Here is a 26,859-nt window from a genome sequence, read left to right as displayed (position 1 = left end):
GTGGCTGTTTGCACGTGTGTAAAGTCCAGAGGTCAATGTTGGGTGTCTTCCTCAGTCACTCTCTACCTATTTTCTGAAGCAGGGTTCTCTTTGGAACATGAAGTGCGCTGATTGGCTGACTGGTCAGTGAGCTCTACACATCCCCTTGTCTCCACTCCCTAGCACTGGGATTACAAGCATGCACCACTACCCCCAGATTCTTACGTGGGTGCTGGGCACCCAGTTCCTCATGCTTGCCTGCCACACACTTTCCTCACCGAGCCGCCTCCCTAACTCTGCCCTCCCATTCTTTAATGCCTTCAGTGATGAGGAGTTCACCTCTTCCCAACTCAGCCCAGCCTTCTGCTGGACACCACCAACTCCACTAGACACTAAAGTAGCTCACCCCAGGGAGTGCTTCAGGAGGGACACCCCACACCCCCTCACTCATGGACATGTTGGAAGTGCCTCCACAGGCTGCCCAAAGTCCCGGGTGCCGCGGAGGAAAAAGCAGACATATGCTCTGCCCTTGGGGAGTTTCATTTACATGCTGCCATGCCTGGTTTTCACAGGGATTCTGGAGATCTGAACTTAAATATGTGAACACGACAAGTACATTACCAACAGCACTGTCACCATCTCCTCAGCAAACCCACTTTCATTTATTAATTTAGCTTGTGTAGTCATACTGCGTAGCCTAGGCTGACCACACAGCCTACTCTCCTGCCTCGGCTTCCCCAGATCTGGGATTGTAGGAATGTGCCACCTCATCCAACTTTCACTCCGCATTTTTCAGAAGAAGAGGGCTCAGGGTGCTTGATTGGAGCAACACTGCAAGGAGGCAGCCTCCATCTTACACCCTTCGCTGTACTCGGGACACCTAGACTCGCTAGGGCAGCCAAGCAGAAGCCAGGTCTGCTACCAGTACAGGCCCTGGGTCCTTTCTCACCTCCCCCTCCTCGGAGGTCAGGACGGGGGAGTCAGAAACAGAGGTCATACAGGAATTGTAGTAGCAGACACGTGTGAGGAAACTTGACATGTGTGACCTCCAGTCCACCCCACCCACAGCTGTGCACCATCCACCTCCCTACCCCACCCAACCCATCCTAGGGGAGAGCAGTGGGTGAGGTCAGCCCTCCCACCCACCATGTGAACTGAGGCCAATCAGGAGGACTGGGAGGCAGCTCGGGCCAGTAGGGTGGGTTTTAGGGAGAAGCCCAGGGAAGCCTTCTGTCTGTCCAGAAACCCTACCTGGAGCTCCATCGTGGTGTCCAGGGCCTGGTCTCCTGGGAATGGCAGTGGTGGGCAGGCTGACTGGGGGGGGGGGCACTGCAGGTTGAATCCCAGGGCCCAGAAAACCCAGTGTAATGGTTAATAGTGTCAGTTTGACAGGGTCCGGAAACATCCAGAAGGCACATCTCTGGGCACATCTATGAGGAAGTTTCTAGATTGGGTTCACTGAGGTGGGAAGATGCACTCCAGCTGTATGTGCCACGCTGATGCAGTAGGATCTTGGACTAAATAAAAAGGAGAAAGCAAGCTGAACTCCAGCATGCATCTCTCTCTGCTTCCTGGCTAGAGATGCAGTGTGGGTTCACCAGCTGCCTCGTGTTCCTGCTGCCGTGACTTCCCTGGGAACCTGGACTGGCTGGTTTTGTGTGTCAACTTGACACAAGCTAGAGTCATCAGAGAGAAAGGAGGCTGTGTTGAGGAAATGCCTCTACGAGATCCAGCTGTAAGGCATTTTCTCTATTAGTGATTGTGGTGGTCTGAAAGAAATGGCCCCCAAAGGGCGTGGCGCTATTAGGAGGTGTGGCCTTGTTGGAGGAAGTGCGTCGTGTGGAGATGGGCTTAGAGGTCTCGTATATGCTCAAGCCACACCCAGTGAGACAGACCACTTCTTGTTGCCTGTGAGTCTAGATCTAAGACTCTCAGCTCCTGCTCCAGCACCACATCTGCCTGCATGCTGCCATGTCCCACCATGATGATAATGGACTGAACCTCTAAACTGTAAGAGAGCCACCCCATTAAATGCTTTTCTTTGTTATAGTTTCCGTGGTCACCATATCTCTTCACAGTAATAGAAACCCTAAGACAGCAATCAATGGGAGAGGGGCCAACCCATGGTGGGTGGTGCCATCTCTGGGCTGGTGGTCCTGGGTTCTATAAGAAAGCAAGCTGAGCAAGCTAGTAAGCAGCACCCCTCCATGGCCTCTGCATCAGCTCCTGCCTCCAGGTTCCTGCTGTTTGAGTTTCTGTCCTGACTTCCTTCAGTGATGAACAGCAATGCTGAAGTGTAAGCCTAATAAACCCTTTCCTCCCTGCCTTGCTTTTTGGTCATAGTGCATCGTTGCAGCAATAGAAACCCTAAGACAGACCCCAAATAAACCTTGTGTGCCTTAGTTTGACTTCGACAGGTATTTTGTCATAGAAACAAGAGAAGTAATGAACGCATCTCATTTGTGGCACTTGTCAGAATGAGATGGGAGGGGAATGGGTATTTTGGAGCACCTGAAGTCCTGAGTATTAAACCCAGGGGTTTGTGCATGCTAGGCCAGTCCTCTCCCACTATCCACATGCATAACCCAGGTAGTTTGTTAAAGTCCAGTTTACTGAGATGTATTTTACATGGGTTCCCCATCCCCTCAGGATTCTGTGCTCTGCTCAACACAAATGCATGAAGCTATGAAACCGTTATTCCTAGGATAGAAAGCATCTCGCCACCCTCAGAGATGCCCTCCTGTCTGTGGTCAGCTCTCCTCCTTCCTATTCCTGCCACAGCTCACCTGTGTTGTCCTCATAGTTCAGGCTTCCCCAGTATAAACCAGAAATGGAATAGTTCAGCTTGTAGTTCTTGGCTCTGCTCACCTTGTTCAGCTGAGTGTGCTTGGGACTCATCCAGGAACTGCTGGGGACTGGAGACTTGGGCCTTGTATTTCTCAGCCATGTTTCAGCATGAGTAAGCCCCAGCTTATCTTTCCAAGGTCAGTGTTCATCCAAACAACACCATCTATCCAGAAATGTGATTTGCTTGATTTTCACATAGATTACTCTACATTGGGTACTTCAAAAGCCAAAAGGCAGGGCTGGTGAGGTGGCTCAGTGGTTAAAAGCACTGGCTGCTCTTGCAGAGGACTTGGGTTCAATTCCCAGCAACCACGTGGCAGCTCACAACTGTCTGTACCTCCAGTTCCGGAGTGTCTGACACCCTCATGCAGACATACATGCAGATCAGGGTTAGTGAAGCCCCTGGGTGATAAGGCCACTGAGAAGATTCCAGGGAGCTCCAGAGTGTGTGAAGGGTGGGGTAGGGTAGCCCTGAGCTGGTCACAGAGCTCCACAACAGACACTCTGGAGTGTTTTAATGCCTGAGAACGGCACTGAGGTTGGGAGCTCAGGAGGGTCTGAGAAGCTCCTCATTCGGACTGTACCCAGCATCAAAGCAGCTAGCAGAAATGAGAAGGAGCTGAAATCCAACCCAGACTCCAGACTGTGTAAACTGTCACTCCCACTGTCACAGGGAGATGCACACTTCCTTGTTCTCTGGGGGCTGGGGTCCCAAATGCATGCCTAGGGTCAGTAGAGACTTTAGTGGCAGAAGCCAGTCTGCAGAGTGCAAACAGTATGGGTCTCGAGTGACCTCACCTTGGATTTGAGAATATCAGAGAGAAGAGCCTGTGGCCAGGACAGGGCGGAGAGGGTGGCTGTCTTAGTTACCTTTAATTTTTATTTGGGGTTCTCAGTCCCAGAAGGTTAGAGTTCATGACTATCATGGGGAAAGCATGACAGCAGGCAGCCAAGCATGGCACTGAATCAGGCTGAGAACTCACATCTTGATCCACAAGGAGAGAGAGACAGAGACAGAGACAGAGAGAGACAGAGAGAGAGAGAGGGAGAGAGAGAGAGAGAGGAGAGAGAGAGAGAGAGAGAGAGAGAGATATTGAGATTGAGATTGCTGGGAATGACATGGGTGTTTGAAACCTGAAAGCTTGCCCCACCCTCTGACACACCTCCTCCAACAAGGACACACCTCCTAATCCTTCCCAAACTGTTCCACCAACTGTGAACAAAGCATTCAAATATATGAGCCAAGGGGGGCCATTCTCATTCAAACTACCACAAAGTATGTAGAAAGAGCCCCAGGGATTCCTAGCACTTACAGAAGGGTCTAGGAGCCTGGGTCAGATCAGGAGGATCTGGAAGAAGCAAACTGAGAATCCTGACATGATGACCATGTCCCCAGCTCACGGAGGGAAGATGTTGGGCATGCTCACATATGCTGGTACTGCAGCTAGCCAGTATGTCTAACCTGCAGCTCATGGATCTCATGAGACCCAGAGCAGCTATGAATACAACCCAATACAAATTCTAAACTTACCTAAAACATCATGAGCTGTTTTATGATTATTTATTTATTTATTTATTTATTTATTTATTTATTTTGTAACTTTGTAGATGGCAGTCTCTATGGCAGTGTCAGAAGATCAGACATACTGTAGGGAAAGGAGCCAGAACTCAAAAAGACTGGAGGAGCCGGTACCAGAGGCAGCAGCCCCATCAGGGTTAGAGGTGCCCACGGGCGGGTGTGCTGGTTGCCAGCCTTGCCCTCGTGTGTCAGTTTTCACCGTGTTCATCTCGCCTTTCCTCCTCCAGGCTTCTGTGGTTAGCGAGCATCCATAGGATGAAGATGACAGAGCTCTCGCTCTGCAAGGCTCAGCATGGACACCGTTCCAGATGGGGCTCTGAGGGGCAAGGAGTAGGAAGGGAGGGTCATCTATTGTTTTTCCCAGCCATCTCGGTTCTGACCCCTGTGCTATGTAACACTTGTGCCAGACACAGGCTGTTACATCAGCTCACGGAGGGCCTCTTCAGAGGGGCGGGAGGAACATGGAGAAGCCCCTGGTTCCTGTGTCCCTAGAAGGGGAAGCACCTGTTGGCTTGGATGGGTTGGGTTTTTTGTTTTGTTTTGTTTTGTTTTTTTAATCCTTTTGGTCTGCCCTTTTCTTTCTGTTTGCTTTTGGGGTTTATGCTTGTTACCTCCTGGCCTCAAGATGGCTGCTCCAGCTCCAGGCTTTACATTGTCAAGCGCAAACAAAGACAGGAAGCCGTGGCTTAGATAACATGCTGAGAAAACTTTTCTTGTTTGTCTCTTTTCTATTGTTAATTAAGAAAAATAAGATCTTTCCCACCTCCTCCCCAGCAGATTTCCTGTGTGTGTGTGTGTGTGTGTGTGTGTGTGCATGTGTGTGTGCCTGTGCATGCAGGCATGTATGTGCAAGGGAGTGTGTGCATGTGCATGTGTATATATATGTATATGTGTGTACATGTGTGTGTGTGTGCACGTGTGTGTGCCTGTGTATGTAGGTGTGTGTGTATAAGAGTGTGTGTGCATGTGTATATGTATATGTGTGTACGTGTGTGTGTGCGCATGTGTGTGTGCCTGTGTATGCAGGTATGTGTGTGTAAGGGTGTGTGTGCATGTGTATATATGTGTATATGTATATGTGTGTACATGTGTGTGTGCAGGTGTGTGTATGCAGGTGTGTGTATGCAAGTGCACTCAGGTGTTACTCCTCCTTGTTATTTGAGACAGGCTCTCTCACTAGAACTTGGGGACCACCAATCAGGCTGCCCTCCAAACTCCATAAATCCACCTGTCTCCACTCCCTAGCACTAGAATTAGAAGCGCATGCCACCATGCCCAGAGGGGTTTGTTTTTTTACGATGGTTCTAGAGATTGAACTCAGGTCCTCAGGCTTGTCTGGCAAGAACTTTACTGACTGAGCCGTCTCCTCAGGCCCATGTACCCCATTTCCACAGATGAGAACACAGCCCCAAAAGGTCATGAACAAGTGCAAGATTGATAAGGCAGTGCTGGGATTCGGACCAGCTACGTCTGACGTTAGCGTCCCTGTACGTCCTCGGGGCTCACAGGTGACGACTGATGAACCTATAGAGAAGTTAAGTTCTACCAACCTCAGAGCATTGCCAAACCCCACGGTGCATACGGAGTGCCAGACACCAGATGCATTGCCAGTGCCAGGTGGCAAAGCCCCAGTGGGGCCAGTTTACAAAGCACCAACCTTAAGAAGTTCCAGCACGCCTGGGAGGGAGAGGCCTCCCAGGAACTTCCAGGAATGGGCTGCCTCTGCTAGCCTAATGTGGACGGGCTGCTGGGACAGCTGGGAATGGCCAGAGTTGCAGTGGTCACCCCTCAGGATCTCTGCAGTCTGGTCAAAACACACTGTGCCCATCTTCAGTTAGAAGTAGTGAGAGAAGCTGGCTGCCACCCTCCTGCCCCTGGGAGCAGGGTCCTCTGCTGCAGAGCAGGCAGGCACTCAGAACTTCCTGTTGGTCTTGTCTGTCTCTGGGGTAACAATGATGGCCCTGCCCTGGCCTCCTGCACCTGGGGCCCCTTCTTCATGACTCTAGGGACACCATTCACACTGTCCCTTTAGCAGTGTGCAGCCTTCATGCCCCATGTGATCCCTCCCAATCCAATGGGCAAAGATACAGATGAACTCCACCTGCGGATGACCAGGATAAACACACGTGCCATTAGTGGGGCCAGCCTGAGTACACATTGTCATGTGAAGGCCCCCAGGCTCTTTGGGGTGATTTGGCTTCTGCTTGGATGCCAGAAATGGACAGGGGGGAGATGGCACATGTCCTGGCAGACGGCCACTGAAGTAACCATTCTGTCCGATCCTGGGTGTTCTTTGGGCATCTGCAGTTGGCTAATTCCTGTTTCGTTTTCCTCCTGGTTCTGTTAGCAAGAGCCATTTCTCAACACGGCCTTTGCTGACTTTGCTGGGCCCTAGTCTCAATGACCATCTAACTCAGGCCCAGGCTGGCTCTTTATGGACTCTAATGCTAATGACTTGTCCCCTCACATGGCATCTTCCTGGTGGCCTGTGACTCTCAGACCTCCATACCCATCATAGGTCTAGAGCAAGGGGTGCATGCTAGGCTGCCCTGGCTGTTGCCCCATGCCCCCAGCCATCCTGATTCACCTAAGCCATCTTTTACTCAGCCAGCTGTTCCGAAGTGTTCTCTTTCCTTCCAGACCCCAACCTGGAAGTCCCTGAGTCTCTGGTGCCTTCCCGCCACCTCCACCCCCCACAGTGGCCGGAAGTGCCAGCAATCAAGCCTGCTTTCCTTCTTACCCATGAGATCACAGGTGGCCAGGGGTGGCTTTTTACTTCTCTGGGTGTGATCCGGATGCCTCTAGGTTAGGGTGGCTTCTCTGTTGCTCTCATTTGGAGGCCAAGCTAGCCACGCCTCGTGCACTAAATCCACCTCTGGGCTGCTGCATCCCTGCAAACCCCAGTCAGGGTGTCGGGGTGTCGGAGCTGGGAGTGTCTGAACACTGCTTTCACAGTCCCACCCTTCTCTGGGTAAGGGAGCGCTAGTTCTCAGAAGAGCATGCTCCAGCTTCATTCTGTCGCTGTGACAAACACTGTGAGCAAAAGCAGCTTCGAGGAGAAAAGGGTTTATTTTAGCTGACAGGTTACCGTCCTTCACTAAGGAAGGCGGGGCAGGAACCTGAAGCCAGGCCTGCTGCCTGTCCCACACACAGTTCCTCCCACCAAGGAACTGGCTGCACAGTACAGTACGGCAGAAGAAGTGCAGCAGTTCGTCTACAGAGAAGCGCACCACTCTCTGGCTCCCTCCACTCCTGCTTAGCTAGCTTTCTTTTTTTTCTTTTTTTTTTTGTTTGTTTTTCGAGACAGGGTTTCTCTGTGTAGCTTTGCGCCTCTCCTGGAACTCACTTGGTAGCCCAGGCTGGCCTCGAACTCACAGAGATCCGCCTGGCTCTGCCTCCCGAATGCTGGGATTAAAGGCGTGTGCCACCACCGCCCGGCTTAGCTAGCTTTCTTACACAGCCCAGGGCCACTCGCTTAGGGACCAGGGCAGCCATTGGTGGGAATGTGTGCAGGCCAGAGTTCGGATCCCCAGCACCCACGTAAATACTAGGTGGATTTCGGGGACCTCCTGTAATCTTAGACTTGGAAGGCAGAAACAGGGGATCCCCAGAGCAAGCTGACTAGGGAAACTAGCCGTATTGGTGAGCTCTGAGTTTGATTTAGAGGTCCTGCCTCATTAAGTAAGGTGAAAGAGCCATGGAGGATGATTTCACCTTGGGCCTCCACAGGTACACACACACACACACACACACACACACACACACACACACACACACACCATGAAAATGGGAGAATATACATACATTTTTCAAAAAGCAAGGTGAATGGCTCCTGAGGGATGACCCCAGAGGTTGACACAGCCGTACATGCACTCATACAAACCTGCAAACACCAAGACAGAAAGCCAGCCCCCCTATATTCCCTTACCTCTCTCCTCCACCCTCTCCCCTGCATCCCTGCCTCTGCTGCCAGCCCTGGCTCAATTTGCCCTTCAAGGGGAGCAGCTGACTGGCCTGCCATCCCCAAAGTAAGCCACTGTTTCTGAGCAGCATTCTGAGCCACAAGGCCATGTGGAATACAGCACAGTCACCTAGGATGAGGCTGTGTCCCTTGTGAGTTGGGACAACAGAGGCTCTTGGCCAGGAATTGTTGGCCAAGGATCACAAAGATGCCTCCTTCCTTGTTAACTCAGATTCTTTCTGCAAGGCAGTGAGTGCCCAGGAGGGAGGACCAAGAGTGACCAGATGGGTGCTCACACAAAGCCCTTCTATTTTCTCGGCAACATGAAGTTCCCTCAGAAAGCTGCTGCTCCAGTTTCAAAGCCTTCAGCTGCCGAGGCCCCTTGAAGGGCTCCTAAGGCTCAGGAGGAGATGTGATTCACATGAGTGTGTGCGTGCACACACACACACACACACACACACACACACACACACACAGCATGCACAAACCTGCTCTGGGCACATACGTATGTGGCTTGGCACCTGCTTCTCTGTGGGCAAAGTGATGCAACGCCTACTTTCCTCTCAATGATTGACAGTACTACAGTGTTCTCATCATTAGAGTGCTGAGGTTTGCTTCCTCTCTCCTTCAAAAGAGATGTCACAGCTTCCACCAGCAAGCGTCCCCACCCCCCTTAGTGGTAACCCCAGGAGGTCATCTGAGGAAGGGAAGGGGCAGCCAAGCCCTATCACCAAGTTCCCCAGGGACACCTTATCAGTATCCCCTTCTTTTCCACTGCCAAGTGACAGGAAGCCAAGCTCTTCATCTTGGAGGCAGCAGTCTGAAGGCCCACTGGCTCCAGGGACCAAGTTGTAGGGTCCAATGTAGGACCATAGGGCCAAAGAGAGATAACATCATTCCCTGTATCCCCTGGGCAGCACAGATGTCCCCTCCCCTGCATGCACATATGGCACATCCATCATTTGGAGGGCTTTTCTGCCTAGGATTGCATGACTATAACCATGTGCCCTGGCTTGGAGACTCCCAGAAATTATCACCCCTCAAGAGGAAGGATTCCTAACCCTGGAGGCTCTCTGAACACAGAGTCCCAAACCTTACAGACAGCAAGGACCACATTTCACAGATAAGTCTGCTCAGCTCAGCTTTTAGCATCAACTGTAAACTAGCCTGGTTTATAAAGTGACTCTGTTTGGCCAAACATGGAAAGTTCAAAACCAGCCAAAGCTACATAGAGAGTCCATATTAAAAAAAAAAAAAAAAAAAAAAATGAAGGGGCTGGAGAGATGGCTCAGAGGTTAAGAGCACTACCTGTTCTTCCAGAGGTCCTGAGTTCAATTCCCAGCAACCACATGGTGGCTCACATCCATCTATAATGTGATCTTGTGCCCTCTTCTGGCGTGCAGGCATGCATGCAGATAGAACACTATACATAAATAAATAAATCTTTTAAAAAATGAATAAATACAAAAGCAAAGTCTAGGATTATAGCTCAAGTTATAGAATGTGTGCCTAGCATGCATGAAATGCAAGGTTTGATCCCCAGTGCTGCAGAAACTGGGTGTAGTATCCCACACCTGAAATCTCAGCACTTGGGAGATATAGGCAGGAGGATCAGGTGTTCAAGGTTATCTTGAGCTACATATCAAATTGAGGCCAGCCTGGGCTACATGTTCTAGAGAGAGGAGGAAGAGGCAGCAAGTCAGCATGCCTATCAAGAGCCAGCCACATCTTATCTGTCACTGCGCCTGAGAACTGGCAGCTGGGGCAGTAGAGAGAGAAAAAAGGACAGAGTGGGAGAGACGGTGGGGGCGGGGTGGAGAGGCGTCAGCGGAGGTGATGTCAGCTGAGATGGTGCAGCTGAGGGCTCCCCAGGAATAGCTGGAGTAAATGAGGTGTGGGAGGCTCAGGAGAACTTGAGGTCAACACGGCCTGTGCTGGGCTTGAGCTGGTCAGCTTGATGCTGACTCTACCTACGTCTTTGGAGGTGAGGGGATATTAGCTTCCCTTCTGTAAGAGCAGGTAGAAGGGGCACAGAGAAGTTCAGAGTCTTGTCCAAGTCACACAGCTGCTCTGCAGAAGGATGGACTTGAATCTAGATCTGTGTAGATTCCAGTTTAGCTTGTCGCCCTTGCCTGGAAGCCCCAGGAGGCCTCACAATGTGGTCCTCACTGGAACGGGGCAGGTCCCAGGACCCAGCCACAGGAGGCACAGGTGATGGAGGTTTTCTGAGCTCTCTGCCTTGGGCTCCCTGGAGGATGTGGGAGGGGCTGGGTCATCTTCAGACCATGGACCTGACAGGACTTCCTGACTGCGGAACCCTGCTGCGCAGGCCAGGAACACCATACTGAAACTCAGCTCTGCTCAGAAGGCCCTGGTCCCTCTTCCTGCTGTCCCCAAGAGGAATCTGGCACCTGAGAAGGAGAACCTGGGCTGAGGGCTATACCAGCAGCAGGAAGGGGTCTAAGTCAGCTCTGAGGCTGGCCCTGACGTTAAACTGTGGCTGGGCAGAAAAAAGTGCATGCCCAACTAGAACAGTACTGGAAGAAGCTAGAACGGGCAAACACGGCACCTCCCCTAGGGAACTGTGGAACCTAGAATGTTCTACCAGGCAGGGAGAGCGTGATTTCTATAATTTGCCACTCAGATGGCTCTCTAAGCGGGTGACAGACCCGTAGTATATTTTTCACACCATGTTTTTTTTTTTAAACTGATCTTTCCTTCCTTTTCTTCTTTTTTTAGCCTCATTAGCACTCATTCACAAAAGCACCTGTGACATCCAGGGTCTGAAATTTGTGTTATTTTTTTCTAATGTAAATGAAAATAAACATACAACATCTAAAATTAAAAACTTCATCTCCTAGTCAGGTGGCGCATGCCTTTAATCTCAGCACTCAGGAGGCCGAGGCAGGAGGATCTCTGAGTTCAACGCTAGTCTACATAGTGAGTTCTAGGACAGCCAGAGGTGCATACTGAGACCCCATCCAAAAAAAAAAAAAAAAAAAAGATTCCTTCTTGACCTTTTGGCTAAGATCAAGTAGAGAGCTGTGAGATCACTGCACAGGACCCTTACTGAGTGCCCAGTGCCTGCAGTGTGCCCTGGCTGCGCTCACTTCTACGCTGGCAGGCTTCCATGCAAGAGGTACCATCCCATAGAAGGCCACCATGGATCCTCCACTTACCTTCCACGGGCATCAAAAGTAGGGCCTGCTGACTAGTCAGAGCCTAGATAGTGGGCAGGGTGGGCTGAGGAGAGCCTACTGGAACAAGACTCTCAAACTTCAGGGTACTTCTGTGTCATCTAGGGGTGGGCAAGGAAACTGGGTCACTATACTGAGTGTTGGACCCCACTCTTTTTTTTTTTTTTCAAGACAGGGTTTCTCTGTGTAGTTTTGGTGCCTGTCCTGGATCTCGCTCTGTAGACCAGGCTGGCCTCGAACTCATAGAGATCTGCCTGGTCCTGCCTCCCGAGTGCTGGGATTAAAGGCAGGCACTACCACCGCCCGGCCGGACCCCCCTCTTAAAATACTGCACTGCACTGTTAGACTCAGCCTGGGACCCAGGAACTGCATCTTCAAGAAATGACGCAGGAACTCGGAGACCTCCCTGACCTTCAGTGATTATGATGTAGGTGATCTTCGGGTCACACATTGAGGGCTTCATTCCAGACTCAAAAGGCTCCACACTCGGTGTCTTCCCCTACAGCACACTCAGCTGGGTGACCTTGTCCAGTCACTTAACTTTTCTGTGCCTGATGGTAATGATGGTGGTGACGGTGGAGATGATAAAATGGAGAACTAAGAGGTTTTTGAGGGAATGCTCATAGGGGAGGAATTCTAGGAAGAATCAAAAGAGGAGATGATGAAATGTGGTGGCTTGCTTCCTTGAGCATAAGGTGGTGACCCCACCCCTACCACTGTCATGGTCCTCGGTCTTTGTGACCCAGCCTACTGACCTCCAGGGCTGAGCAAAATGAGTTTGGACAGTCGGGACACCATCACGTGTGGCTGGCTTGCTGTATCACATGTCATTATCACTGGTAGTGAGAGGACCCTACCTTCTTTCTATAATATTGTTGGGCATGTGGACAATAAACAGGAAAGCTGGGAGCATCCTCCTGCTGGGCTCTGTCAGAGAGACCCTCTCAGCAAGCAGCCGGCCCATGAGAGGTCCCATGTTCTTGGTGGCTCCATCGCTCTCATCCCTCCATGAAGGAGAGATCGCTTGCTCCCTGCATCTCTGACTCTCCAGTGCCCCGCCCAGCTCCTTCATGAACAGTCAGCCTAAACTCGCCTCTGTCGGTCCCTTGCAGATGTCCTGGCGACCGCAGTACCGCAGTTCCAAGTTCCGGAACGTGTACGGGAAGGTGGCCAACCGGGAGCACTGCTTTGATGGGATCCCCATCACCAAGAATGTCCATGACAACCACTTCTGCGCGGTCAATGCCCGCTTCCTGGCCATAGTCACCGAGAGTGCGGGAGGTGGCTCCTTCCTGGTCATCCCCCTGGAGCAGGTAGGTGGCCCTGGTTTCTCTGAGACTCTGAAGGAGGACGGGGCTGGACCTGGGAGGCCTGAGATTCTGTTTTCTGTGCATCTAGATGGATCCCTGCCTGGAAGACTGGAACACACCTGTCTCTAGGGCCAGCTTGGCTTCTGCCATTGCAGTGTCCTTTTGGTATAGAGCAGGAGGGAAGCAGAGACAGTTGTGGGTACTTTGGGATCTGCAAAAAAAACCAGTGCACTTAGGAAACGGCCCTCTGCTGGGAGGCTGGCCACCATCTGCTGGGCCCTGGTGCCCACTTTCCGCCCGGAGGCTTTCACCACGGGGCTGCTTACGTGACTGCCGCAGGTTTAGCCCACAAAGCTTACTGCTGCGATTTTGAGGGCACAGTCATTCAGGCACAGTCCCAGGAGGCCCGTGGGAGGTCACGAGCCTCAGGCAAAGGGCTTGCTGTCAGTTTGGCTTGTTTATGCCTGAGCTCCCCGTCCCGGCCTGACTCATCCGGGCTCCAGGGAGGAGGCACTCAGAGAAGGAAACACGGGTTCTAGAGAGGCAGTCAGCGGGTCGCAGGGACGGTTTCCCGCTTTCCTCCCACGGAGGGGGCGCAGCTTTGGGGACTGTGTAGGACATGTCCTCCTCCCCACCACAGCTACTGTGGTCCTGAGGAAGGGCCGAGGAGTGACTCAGGCACCTGCGGGCCGGAGGCCTTCCTCACCTGTGTTGATAACGCAGGGGTGAGCTCCTCTCCCTGCACTGGTCACATGGCCTCAAGTGGCCACAGACACGCGTGTTGTCCAGGAGCCCCATGACGGGGTATAAGCCGCACGGCAGGGTATGTCGGTGACAGTCCTTTGTGAGCCACACCCTAGCGATGGTTGTTGTTCCCTTGGTGAAGTTGGCAGCTTTGCGCACGGACCTCTGAAACACCGCCTGCCTCTCTTTCCAAACCCTCAACTCCCTGCCACGGGGCGAGATCAGCCGTGTGGGCCTGTGCACCCCGGGGCTGGGTGAGCTGCCTGCGCCATGTCACATTTACTTCATGACTTACACAAGTCAACAGCAAAAGTCCTAGATGGAATCAAGACATGAATGTTTAAACCGGGAGAGGTAAGGGGAAGGGAAGAGGAAGAGAAAGGGAGCCGGGCAGGAAGTGTGCGTCTATGATCCCAGCACTTGGGAGGTTGGAGCAGGTACTCACGTGAGATTTTTCTCAAAGGAAGGAAAAAAGGAAGGGGGTAAAAGGAGAAGATGGCTGGTATATCAGCAAAAAGCGGGAAACATTTTAAAAGGTTTTTAAATTATATTTACTTTGTGTGTGCATGTATGTGTGATGTGTATGTATGTGTGTTGTATCTGTGTGGTGTGAACAAGTGTGTGTGGTGTGTGCATAGTGTTTGGTGTGTTTGTGTGTTGTGTGTGTGTTGTGTGTATGTGTGTTGTGTGTGTGTGTTGTGTGCATGTATGTATATGTGTGTATATACGTAGTGTGTGTGCATGTGTGGGGGTGTGTGTGCATGTGTGGGGGTGTGTGTGCATGTGTGGTGTGTGTGTGTGCATGTGTGGTGTGTGTGTGTGCATGTGTGGTGTATGTATATATGTGTGTGGTGTGTGTGTGTGGTATGCGTGTAGTGTTTGGTGTGTGTGTATGTGTATGTGGTGTGTGTGTATGTGGTGTGTGCAGTGTGTATGTGGTTTTTGCAGTGTGTGTGCGTATGTGGTGTGTGCAGTGTATGTGCGTGTGTGGTATATGTGTATGTGTGTATGTATGTGGTGTGTGTTTTGTGTGTATATGTGCAGTGTATGTGTGTGGTATGTGTATATGCATGTTTGTATATGTACATACGTGTATGATGGGGGGGTAGGATATGTGCCATGGTGCATGTGTGGGGTCTGAGGACAGCTTTCAGAAGCCAGTTCCTCCCCTCTACCGTGTGGGTCCCGGATACAGCACTCAGGTCATCAAGGATTGGCTGCCCCTTTATCCACTGAGCCATCTCACTGGCAGCAGAACATTTTCAAAATCATGCTGTGTGGAAAGGCATGATATGTCAAAGCATCTCCCCAAACACCAGGAAATGATTGATACAATAGAATATATTTGCAAACGACTAAGTCCCTGTGCTACAATGAAGTGCCTACACAAAACTAAAAGGAAACACATGCTTGAGCAGAATATTTTCAGTACGTAACAAGTGAAAGGTTTGTGTTCTGGAACATGGGGAGTCCCAGAGAAATCAGTACAAAAGAAAAATGGACAAAAGACCTACATAAGCAATTCACAGAAGATACAACATTTAATAGAGAACTCCCAGGACTGCGGAATGTGGAGCACAGGTGTGAGATGGAGGGAGGGAGGGAGCTAGGCGCACCTGTTCACCTCTGAACACACCAGGCACTTCACCTCCGGCATCAGCCCAGTTGTCTTCAGGTGTATTTAAAAAGTTAGCAGATGGGTGTGGTGGCACAGTGCTGTGACCTCGGCAGGAGGAAGCAGAGGTAACCCACCATTGACTTTGGGCTATGTATCAAGTTCTAGGTCAGCCAGGACTATAGCAAGACTGTCTTTAAAATCAAAAAGAACATCAGACACACATCTGGAATCCCAGCGCTCAGGAGGGAGAGGCAGGAGAGTCACATGTCCAAGGCATATCTTATCTGAGCTACACAGAGGGACCCTGTCTCTAACAGATGCACACACTCAAATGTTTGCAGCTTTAATTATTTTGAAAAAGGGTCTCACTACCTATAGCTCTGGCAGGGCTGAAACTTGCTGTGTGGACCAGGCTAATCTTGAACTCACATTGATCCGGGAGGCAGTGATGCACGCCTTTAATCCCAGCACTCGAGAGGCAGAGCCAGGCTCTGTGAGTTTGAGGCCAGCCTGGGCTACAGAGTGATTTCTAGGACAGGCACTAAAACTACACAGAGAAACCCTGTCTTGGGGGGAGGAGGGGGGGAAGCTGTGCATAGCCATGCTTGGCTTATTTGAAGCATTTTTAAACTCCAGGGTTAGCAGAGGCAGGCAGATCTCTGTGAGTTTGAGGCCAGCCTGGACTACAGAGTGAGTTCCAGGAAAGGCACAAAGCTACAAAGAGAAACCCTGTTTCGAAAAACCAAAAAAAAAAAAAAAAAAACAAAACAAAAAAAAAAACAAACAAAAAAAAAACCAACAACAACAACAAAAACCTTCTCTGTAAAGTTGTGTCTTACCCACTGTTCTATTGCTCTGAAGAAACACAAGGCCATGCTTATAAAAGAAAGCATTTAATTGGGGACTTGCTTATAGTTCCAGAGGCTTGTTATCATGGTAGGGAGCATGATTGGCAGGCAGGCATGGTGCTGGAGAAGTATCTGAGAGCTACACCCTGATCTACAAGCAGAGTGAGAGAAGTGGATTTAGCATGGGCCTCTGAAACCTCAAAACCCATCCCCAGTGACACACTTCCCCCACTAAGGCCACACCTGATCCTTCTAATCCTATCAAAGCGTTCCACTCCCTGGTAACTAAGCATTCAAATATATGAGCTTACGGGGGCCATTCTTAATCAAACCACCACAAATTGCTTAAAAGCTTTTAAATTCTGTACTCTATACAGAGAAGTTGCCCTCCCTGGAAACAGTCACACACACACACACACACACACACACACACACACACACACACCCTCTCAATTTGTTCACATTCCTGAGGTTCCACTCACATGGAGTGAGTACCCTGATTCACAGGTGTGACGTAATAGTGAAAATTTACATGCACCCTGCAGGCCCGTCATGGAGAAAGCAGGTGGCATGGCTCCCTTTCTGTGGGTTCTGTGGTCATCAAGACAGGCCCTGTTCAGCACAGTCTCTGGATCACTTTCCTCACTTCCGGATGATGAAGAATTCTAAAGGGCTTTTGTTCACTTGGATTATATCTATCATCAGAGCATGTTCATCACACACATGAAATCATCTTGGGCTGGGGATGTCGCTCAGTTGGTAGGCACTTGCTTAGCATGCATGAACCCCTGGCCCCCACGCTGCACAGATCAACTATAGTGGCTCACGACTCAGGCTTGTAGTTCTCCTAGTTCTTAGGAGGTAGAGGCAGGAGGATCAGAAGTTCAAGGTTACTCTCTGCAACATAGTGAGTTTGAGGCTATCCTGGACTATATGAGACCCTGTCTTTAAAAATAAAACCCTGCCAGGCGGTGGTGGTGCACGCCTTTCATCCCAGCACTTGGGAGGCAGAGCCAGGTGGATCTCTGTGAGTTCAAGGCCAGCCTGGTCTACAGAGGGAGATCCAGGAGAGGCTCCAAAGCTACACAAAGAAACCCTGTCTCAAAAAAAAAAAACCAAAAGTAAATAAATAAAAATAAAATCTTCAGCCGGGCGGTGGTGGCGCACGCCTTTAATCCCAGCACTCGGGAGGCAGAGCCAGGCGGATCTCTGTGAGTTCGAGGCCAGCCTGGGCTACCAAGTGAGTCCCAGGAAAGGCGCAAAGCTACACAGAGAAACTCTGTCTTGAAAAACCAAAAAAATAAATAAATAAATAAATAAATAAATAAAATAAAATCTTCAAAATATGTATCAATGAATTAAAGTAATAATTAAAATTTAAAATAATTAAAGTATAATTTCACATACTCCGGGAAAACATATTTTTATGAAAAATAATATTTTAGTGAGAAACAGTATTTTCTAAAGCCCAAAAGTTAATGAGGGTTTAAAGAAGGGTCCGGGGGGTAGAGTGCCCACCTAGCGTGCAGAGGGCTCTTGGCTAGGTTCCCAGCACTGAAAAAAGAAGAGAATGACAAGAACAGCATTGTTTTCCACTGTTCAATTCCCTTTTACTATTCCCCTGGCTGACAGAGGACAGCTGGACTCGCACAGTTGCTTCTGCATTCAGCCTCTGGCATTATCGCCCGAGAAGTTGCTTTGAAAAATACCATATACTCACGAGCAGGAATGGAGGGTGAGTGCTGTGCCCAAAGCAGTTTTGAGCCCATGGGTTCCCTGAAAAGGTCCTGTTTTTTTTACTTACATTTTATTTATTGGTGGAAGGTGTCTTAGCTAGGGTTTCTATTGCTGCGAAGAGACACCATGTCCACAGCAACTCTTATGAAGGGAAACATTGAAGCGGGACCGGCTTACAGTTCAGAGGTTTAGTCTCTGGTAGGACATGGTGGCATGCGGGCAGACATGATGCTGGAGGAGGAGCTGGGAGTTCTATATCTTGATCTGCAGGCAGCAGGAGAAGACTGTCACACTGGGCATGGCTTGAGCATATCTGAGACCTCAAAGCCCACCTCCCCAGTGACATACTTTCTCCAACAAGTCCATGCCTAGTATAACAAGGCCACGCCTCCTAATAGTGCCATTCCCTAAGGGCCAAGCATTCACACCCATGAGTCTATGGGGCATTCCTATTCAAAGCACCCCAGGAGATGCCTGCAAGTCGGAGGACAACCTCTCCTGACACCGTGTGGGCACAGGAATCAAATGCAGGTTGTCAGGTTTGGCAGCAAGTGCACTGACAAGCTAAGACATCTGATTGGTCCCTGGAAAGGTCTTGAAGAGTCTAAAGACCCCAGTTCATATTTTGGAAATCATCCGTGCAGAAGGACATTAATGAGAGAAAACTATTTGTGATATGCTATTTCGAAAGGAAATACATTCTTGGTCTCATTTAAAACACCTATGTATCTAGAAAAGATCAAAAGGACGTTAGTCAGGCTTAAAGGTGATTAGCTCTACATTTTACGTTTTCTTCTTTCTCTGTGATTTTGTTTTATGATGAGCACTTAAAGCATTCTGTATAGAAAAAGCATTGTGTAGGGGGGAAAATGGAGAGCTGAGAATACAATTCAGCTGGGAGAGCGTTTGCTTAGCATGGCCCTGGTCCATCCCCTGGTGATGCATGTCTCTAATCCTAGCACTTGGGAGACGGAGAAGTTCAAGGTCATCCTTGGCTACATAGTAGGTTTGAGGCCAGCCTGGACTATAGGAGACCCTCTCAAAGGATTTTTCTCCAGGGAAGGTAGGCCCTGTCCTCATAAACTGCAGACAGCTGTAACGGCAGGAACAAACTCAGTCTTACTTAATCTTCTCAGAATTCAGGGAGCCATCTCCACCGTCTTCCGTGTGGGGAAACTGAGGCTGCAGAGACAACAGGAGCTAGATCTGAGGTCAGCTTCCAGGCCAGGACAGGCATTGACTAAAGCCCACTCTCCTACATCTGTACCCACGACTGGCAGTTCTGTGATGCTGACAGACAGGTCCTTTTGGCTCTGGGTGGGGTTCGGAGGCATGGCCCGTCTTCCTGGCTCTTGCTCAGCCTCTGCTGTGGTGGCCAGTGCCTGATGTTTTCCTAGTTAACATGCAGCTTCCAGCTCCCGCCTCTCAGGAGTGGAATGTTAATTTGCAGATGGGCAAGCAGTCAGCACCCTGATTGCCTGGCACGGCTGGCAGTCCTTATGAATATTACAGAAGCTAGGAACTGTGCCCAGCACCTCACTAGCCATCCGGCCACCCAGTGCCCCACCCCTTTCTTGCTGCACTCCCCAGGGCTGAACCAAACCCCTAGAAGACCAGGGCTGGAAGCACAGGTCCTTGCCAGTTACTAGGTGGCAGCTGGCAGCAGGAAGGACCCCAGCCTGGATGTCAAGTGTCTAGCTTCTTCCCACAGCCAAGAAGAACTGTACTGTCATCACCTGGGAACTTTCTGAGAGTATAACACACTGTGCAAATGCAGTTTTCCCCCCATTTACAGAGGAAGAGACAGAAGCACCAAGAAATCCACTCCCCCAAGATGGACAGCACACAAGGCGCACAGCTAGACTCTAAAGCCCCAGCTCTCCCGGATGCATGCCTAGTTACCACACAGAGGGTTAGAAAGCGGCTCTTCTGTGGGTGTGTCACGTGTTACTGTGATTGGAATACAGAGCACATGCTGCCTGGCTCTACAGAAGCCACTGAGCAGAAACAGGAATTGAATCTCAAAGCTGCACCATCTAGCCTGAGAGCCAGCAATTGAGGAAGCCAGAGGACTCTGGTCCCCAAATCTGAATACACCTTTCCATTTCATCGCCCAGTTCATATAGCCTATACCAGAACAGAGGCAGTCAGTCACTCATTCCAAGATTTAGTTGTGTCCCTCTGGGCATGTTGTTAGCCTCGTCTCCAAGTCTCTCTCCTTATCGCTTCCTTCGTATTTCCCTCAGTATTGTCTCCCTGCGAAGCGGGGATTTCCAAATATCCAAGGCCACTGAGTCACATTCCTCCTGAGCTGTTTACAATGTGTATGTGCAGGTTCCTTCCTTCAATGTGAGGTAGAGATGTGACCTTATAGAACACAAATGTCTCTGTCACTGTTACTCTAGGGAGATTCTGCCACGTGCTAGCCAGAGGCGAGGAGACCAGGTGGGGGAATGAAGCAATGGTGGCCCCTTGTCAAAGAGAGACGGGGAAGGAAGGGGTCCTGGAGAGGAAGCCAGACAACTTAACTTCATTCCTTCAGCCATCATGCAAGGGCGGGAGCCTTAGCATCATGCTGGGAATCCTGGATCCATGTGCCACTAGGTCTGATCTTCAGAAGGCCCCGTGGGTGTCCCATGAATGGACCTGGTGGGTGGGCATTACCATGTGGGTCATGCATCTGGCTCAAGCCTCAACTCTATCAGATGGATGGATGAGCATTTGAGTTTAAGTATCTAGTACTCCCACTAGTGGGGAAAAAGGATAGAGTGTGATTCCCCCCTCCATGTCCTGGAGCCTCTGGCTGACACACTCTCAGCTGCTCTTCGTCTCTGGGTGGGGTCAAACCCACAGCTTCGCTGCCTTTTGCCCATCATGCCATGGCTCAGCCTGCAGAGGTCTTGGCTTACAGGGAAACACATCCTACAACCTATGACCTGGGTCTCGCTGGCCCAAGTCAGCTTAGAATGAGCTATGTAACCTGATACTCCTGCCTCTACCTCCCCAGTGTTGAGGTTACAAACAGCACACTGCCCCTGGCTCCATGGCCCTCTCTTGCCTTTTCTTTGTCTCTGATCTCTGGAGGGAGCACAAATCCATCAGGCAGTGTGAGGACAGCAGAGCTCTGGAGCAGTAGTTCAGGATGATGACTGAGCCCCAGGCTCCGGGGGCAGACATCCTGTTCCAATCTCTGTCATGCTATTCAGGTGCTGTGTGACCTCTGGAGTCACTTAACCTTCCTATGCCCTGGTTTTTCTAGCCACAAACTGGATAGGGTTGGACTCCATGATCTATAGAACTCACTGTAGCTCTTACATTTCTGTTCCCTGCTAACACATTTTATTCAGAAATGTCCTCACCAGTGTTGCAAGCTGGTGCTGAACAATAGACAAAGATGGCTGCTCCCTCTCAAGACCCATCTCAGATGCCAGCTCTGTGAAACCTTTGCCAACCCCAAACCTTGCTACAGATAGTCTATGTCTCCCCTGCTAGAGCACTTACCTGCTTCCTTATTGACCATATGGTTATACTATCTATCCATTCACCCATCCATCCATCTACCCATTCACCCATCCATCCATCTACCCATTCACCCATCCATCCATCTACCCATTCACCCATCCATCCATCTACCCATTCACCCATCCATCCATCTATCCATTCACCCATCCATCTATCCATTCACCCATCCATCCACTCATCCATCCATCCACCCACCCATCTATCCACACACAGCCATCCATCCATCTACCCATTCACCCACCCACCCATCTATCCACACACAGCCATCCATCCATCTACCCATTCACCCATCCATCCACTCATCCATCCATCCACCCACCCATCTATCCACACACAGCCATCCATCCATCTACCCATTCACCCATCCATCCATCTATCCATTCATCCATCCATCCATCCACTCATCCATCCATTCACTCACCCATCTATCCACACACAGCCATCCATCCCTCCATCCAAGAGCCATTCAACAAATGCTGATTGAGTACCCACCAGACATCAGTCACAGCTCCTGCCCAGGGGTGGTGGCACATGACTTTAATCCCAGCATTCGAAAGGCAGGCAGATCTCTGTGAATCTGAGGCCAACCTGGTCTCCACAGTGAGCTCCAGACCAGCCAAGTCTACATAGTAAGACCCTGCCAAAAGCAAAACAAAGAAAAAACCAGTTCCTACACCAGGGATGGGAGTAAACGAGACCTTATCCACATGAGTGCACAGTCAGGTTGGCCACCTGGGTGATGAGGGCATGTCTAGTTTGCACAGTGGCAAAAGAAAGACCAGCTACGGATGACTTGTCCCAGAGGCATGGTCCCTGCCTCCCCTTACAGACGGCCTAGCCTGCTGACCCAGCAGCAGCCTTCACTATGGAGTCAAGTTCAAAACTCACTTAGCCAGACAGTTCCATGGCTCGTAGCATGGTAGGATGCCCAGCCTAGAGGACTGCAGGGAAATCAGCTTTCCTGCTGCCCCACCCTCCCCTACAATCAGCTCTGAACTACTTCCTACTTAGACAGCCCCCCCCCCCAACCTCCCCTTCTCCTAGGGAATTCAGAGAGCTTTTCCAAATCCATGTTTCCATCTTTCCTCAGTTATCCTTTGTTCTTCAAGCCTGCCGCCCGCCCTCCGCTGGATGCAATTTGCATCTCAAAGCCTGTGACAGGCTGAGTAGAGTAGGTGACTCTGGGAAAGGGGGGAGACTTGGGCTGAGTGAGAGAACACTCACCAGAAGTCCCAACTTCGTTCCATTTGTCTGAGGCCTGAGATTGACAGTCTTGCTTTGTGGTTTTCCCTTTTTTGGAAGAATAGATTCTTATTTTTGGGAAAAAAAAGGTGAAGACAAGCCCTTCCTCAGAGATGGGAATGTCTCGAATTCATTTGATTTTCAAAGTTAAGAGATGAGGTACTCTGATTTGGGGATCTCTAAGCCAGGAATGCAGCATGGCTGGTGGGTAGTCGGGGGAGTCAGAAATCATCTGTGGAGCTGACCCCTGCCCCCAAAGGGGCTTCCCATTCCACCAGCGTCTAGAAACCATAGCACGGGGTTTCCTGGACCAGGAACCTGCAGTGCTGAATCAGGTCGTGAATGGATGCTCCCTCTGTTAGTCTGATCTGCTCCCCGTTTTCTGAGGCATTTGGGAATCATAGCCCAACCCCTAGTTGTACAACCCTAGCCACTTTGCCTCAGTTTCCCCATGTGTGAAACCCTAACGGTCCTTGTTTCTCAGGGTGTTGCGGTGATTAAATGAGGTGTTCTGTAAAATGCCTGACACACAGTCTGCCCCACAGCATGTGCTCGATGACCAGGAGCTGCAGTGATGTAAAGGGCTTCTTTTCATCCTGCTTTCTCAGCAACGGCCACTAAAGCCTGCAGCCACAAAAGGGAGGCCTGTCTGAACAGTCCCCTGGGACCCCTGTCCGTGAGCACTCACCTGTCCAGAGGAGAAGCGTGCACACACAAGTGAAACCATTTTTGTCTGAAGGGGAATTGCAGGGAGGGTGTTGAAGGCTCCAGGGTCATGGCTGCTGTGGCTGGGTGCTGGAGATGGAAGCTTTGGGGAGCCTGGTGGGTCCTCTGCCAGCTTCCCTGAGGAGGGGTTGGCTGCTGGAAACGTGGGGTAAGGCACAGCCCAGCTCCCTCACAGCTTCTGGTTGGGCATCCTCAGGCCAGAGCTTCCATTGTGTTGTAGGATAAACTCCAGGTGGGTGGGAGAAAAAGGTGGGGCCAGGGTCTCTTTGAACCCAGCTGGTGCGGATGGAGACCAACCCTCCCAGAAACTGACCGGAATTGGAGATTCTGTGTACTGAGCTGACCTGGTGCCACAGGGTCCATCCCTGTGCCACCTTACGGAGTCCCAGTCCTAGGTTGAGACAGATACAAAAGTCAGAGGGGACCTGATGGTCACCTATCTAAGGGCTTCACAACTGGGACAAATTCTGACCCCTCAGAGATGTGCTGTGACCAAATCTGCATGGTGTGCCTGGACACCCTCTGGCCCCTTTCCAGGAATTCCGCCCTCGGTCACTCCTCAGAGTTCTGAGTCCCTCCACAAAGGTGACAGGGACGACAGTAGCTCCTTCCCCAGGGAACATGCACTGGAGCCCCAAAGGAGGTGCTGATGAAATTCCAGCAGGCAGTGAAATGTGCCACGTGGGGTAGCCATACCCAAGCCCCTGGGAGGGGGAGACTGAGAACCGGCACGCACGCACAGCACCCCTCCACCTGAGCCTCCCAGAGCTTCAAGGAACAAAAGTGTCACAGGATGTGCAAGAGTAGGGAGGGGACTGAACCTCTTCTCAGGGCCCAGTGGGGTCCAGAGGCCTCAACAAGACTCCTACACTACCCCTCCTCTGTCAGGGGAACAATGGCTGCCTGTATGCCTCTCCTGAGAACCCCCAGGCCTGGGCTAGCCCTTGGGGCACTTTCCATTTCTGGATGTTCCTCCTCCTCCCTGCCCCCCATTTCTGTCCCAAGGCTTTTAAAGTCATCTTGACTTGTAGGGGAGAAGAATGGGTCACTGCATCCACAGCCTCTCAGAATACACGCTGCTGGCTCTGCAGCATCCGCTCACACTCATGCTCAGAGTGTTCCTGCTTCTCCTCTGCCTCCCCCTCCCAGCTGTACTCATCAAAGACCTTGATTTTAGTTGCTAAGCAACCTGTGCCTAAATTTCCAAGTAGGTCTTCAGGTGAATTCAGAAAGAGGAAGTCAGGGGGAAGCAGTGTTTAAAACTGCAATCTATGTGTGGAGACACCAGGGGCCCGAGAGGGTGAGAGGCTTGATGGAGGCTGCATGGCTAGTGTGTGTGTGTGTGTGTGTGTGTGTGTGTGTGTGTGTGTGTGTGTGTGCAGGTCAGAAGTTGATATCAGGTATCTTGCTCAACTGCTCTCCATCTATTTTTATTTTATTTTATTCTATTTTATTTTATTTTATTTTATCTTATTTTATTTTTGAGACAGGCTCCACTGTCTAGCTAGCAAGACAGTTTCTCCTCTCCAGCCCTGGGATGATAGGGTCACACCACCACGGTTATGTGGACAATGGGTCTTGAACTTGGGTCCTAACGCTTTATGATCTGACTCATTTCCCCAGCCCCCTGACCTTTACTAAAAGAGGCGGGCAGCCCCGGGGTGGCACAGGCCTTCCAGGGACCTGCCTTAGGAAGGGCTGGCTTCCTCAACAGGAAGGCGGCATGCCCAGTGGGAATCAGGCACAGACCCTTGGGCGTTCGAAAAAAGTTACAGATCCCTCCTTAGCACGAAGCTGATAAGAGCATAAGCCAGATGAACAGAAGAAGCGCGTTCCATAACAGCAGTCGTTAGGTGTGTGTACCAGCCCTATGAACATGCGGGGTGGAGCTTTAGCTGTAGTGTGCTAGAGAACTTCAAACTAGCAGTGAGAGGCAGGGGCATAGCTCAGTGGTAAAGAGCTTGTGTGGTGTTTGTGAGGCCTTGGGTCCAATCCCTGACACTGCTAACAAGAAGGGAGGGAGGGAGAGAGGGAGGGAGGGAAGGAGGGAGAAAGAGAGTATTTTGAAGCCATAGCAGAATATGACCTGGATATCTCATGCTGCCTACTAATGAAAGCATTACTGGCTCTGCTAAACCCACGGCTTTGTTCCTTGTATTTATAAACAAAGAATGTGGGAGACTTAAGGACCATGCTTAAGAAAATATAGCTTCAATTTTCCTCAAAAAACTCATGGGCCTCACTGCGGAATGTGTGGACCCACCTGGGCTAAAGGCCCCAGAAACAGAATCTCAGACAGGAAATCACTCAATAACATGAGGACGGGCAGAGCTGCCCTAGATGAAGGCCTGGAGTAGGGCAGCATGGCTGGTCTGAGTGTCCCTCACCCGGGGAGTGTCCCAAGATCCAGAGCTGGTCTAGCAGTCAGGAAGCTTGCCCTCTCTGCCAGGTTCTTTGGAGCCTTGGGCAAGTCCTTTGTCCCCTCCGGGCTTCTGTTCCCCTCATCTGCAGAGTGAGCTGTTGAGCAGTGGTCCTCCAAGGTCTTGGTCTTGCAGTCTCTGACATCTGGGAATCTGCATTCCTCCTACCCCAAGAGACAAAGCCCCAGAAGCGTGGGTGTGTGGGCACCCTGGACGCTGAGCAGGAACAGCTGGGGCCAGCCTGGCTGGCTCCCAATTGTTCAAGGGAGTGGAGGAGGGCTAGATAGGGGCCTCTCCAAAGCGACAGCTGGGTAAGCCTGGCTGGGGGCCTGGGCCACGCCTGCCATCTGGGCCTCCTTCCTGCCTTCCCCGCAGGGCAGTGGGGGTGTGGACCAGGCCAGGGCCAGACTGCAGCCTGGGGGAGGGGAGTACCAGTCTGCTGGCTCCTGGAGGTTAACATGTCCCCTGCCCTTTCTCATCCAGGTCTCATACAGTTCTGGAGAGGAGGGGACCCACAGTCCCAGGTTCAGTTAGCCCACGTGGTCACAGGGCAGCTTGCAGGAATTAGTTCTCTCCTTCCACCGTGTGGGTACCAGGGACCTAACTCAAGTCGTCAGGCTTGGCTGCAAGAGCCTCTGCCAGCTCTGGATCTTCCTCCCTTTGCACGGCCCTTCCCCACTAGGATCCACCTACAGAAACTCCACCACCTGGAACCCCATCTACTCATACACAAGCCCGTTTCCAGACCCCGGATCCTACATGCAGCTTAAACCTCAAAAGCGAAGCTACTCAGATCCTCCATGGGGGCAATCGGCATGATCAGTGTCTTCCCCCAAGATTTACACACACACACACACACACACACACACACACACACACACACAGGGGAGAGAGAGAGAGAGAGAGAGAGAGAGAGAGAGAGAGAGAGAGAGAGAGAGAGAGGAGTAATTCACACGCAGGGATGCAGACACACAAGGAGTTTTCTACTTACAGAAACTCAAGGTTTTTTTTTGTGTGGACTGTCAAGGTGGCTCAGCAGGTAAAGGGACTTTGCTCCCAGATCTGACAACTTGAGTTCAATCCCTGGGACCCATTTGATAGAAGGTGAGAACTGTGATTCTGCAAAGCT

At 50.9% G+C, this 26,859-nt stretch overlaps 1 protein-coding gene across 4 annotated transcripts in view; it reads left to right on the top strand.

Annotated features, from left to right (window-relative positions):
• Window positions 1-12,008: 12,008 nt before the first annotated feature.
• Coro2b (coronin 2B) overlaps window positions 12,009-26,859 on the top strand; it is a 62,380-nt gene continuing 47,529 nt past the window's right edge. The window contains exons 1-2 of one of the 4 annotated variants that reach the window (XM_059268058.1): window positions 12,009-12,120; window positions 12,676-12,876. In XM_059268058.1, coding sequence (XP_059124041.1) covers window positions 12,118-12,120; window positions 12,676-12,876 — 204 coding nt within the window. In that variant the 5' untranslated portion in view covers window positions 12,009-12,117. Of the gene's footprint in view, window positions 12,121-12,319; window positions 12,877-13,795; window positions 14,055-26,859 lie in introns of those variants that run through there. The other 3 variants (XM_059268057.1, XM_059268056.1, XM_059268059.1) reach the window with 3 other exon arrangements.

The sequence above is a fragment of the Peromyscus eremicus genome, chromosome 7, assembly GCF_949786415.1.
Source record: "Peromyscus eremicus chromosome 7, PerEre_H2_v1, whole genome shotgun sequence".
Lineage (NCBI taxonomy): Eukaryota > Metazoa > Chordata > Mammalia > Rodentia > Cricetidae > Peromyscus > Peromyscus eremicus.
The sequence above is the reverse complement of the archived record's forward strand: the minus strand, read 5'-3'. Positions and strand labels throughout refer to the sequence as shown.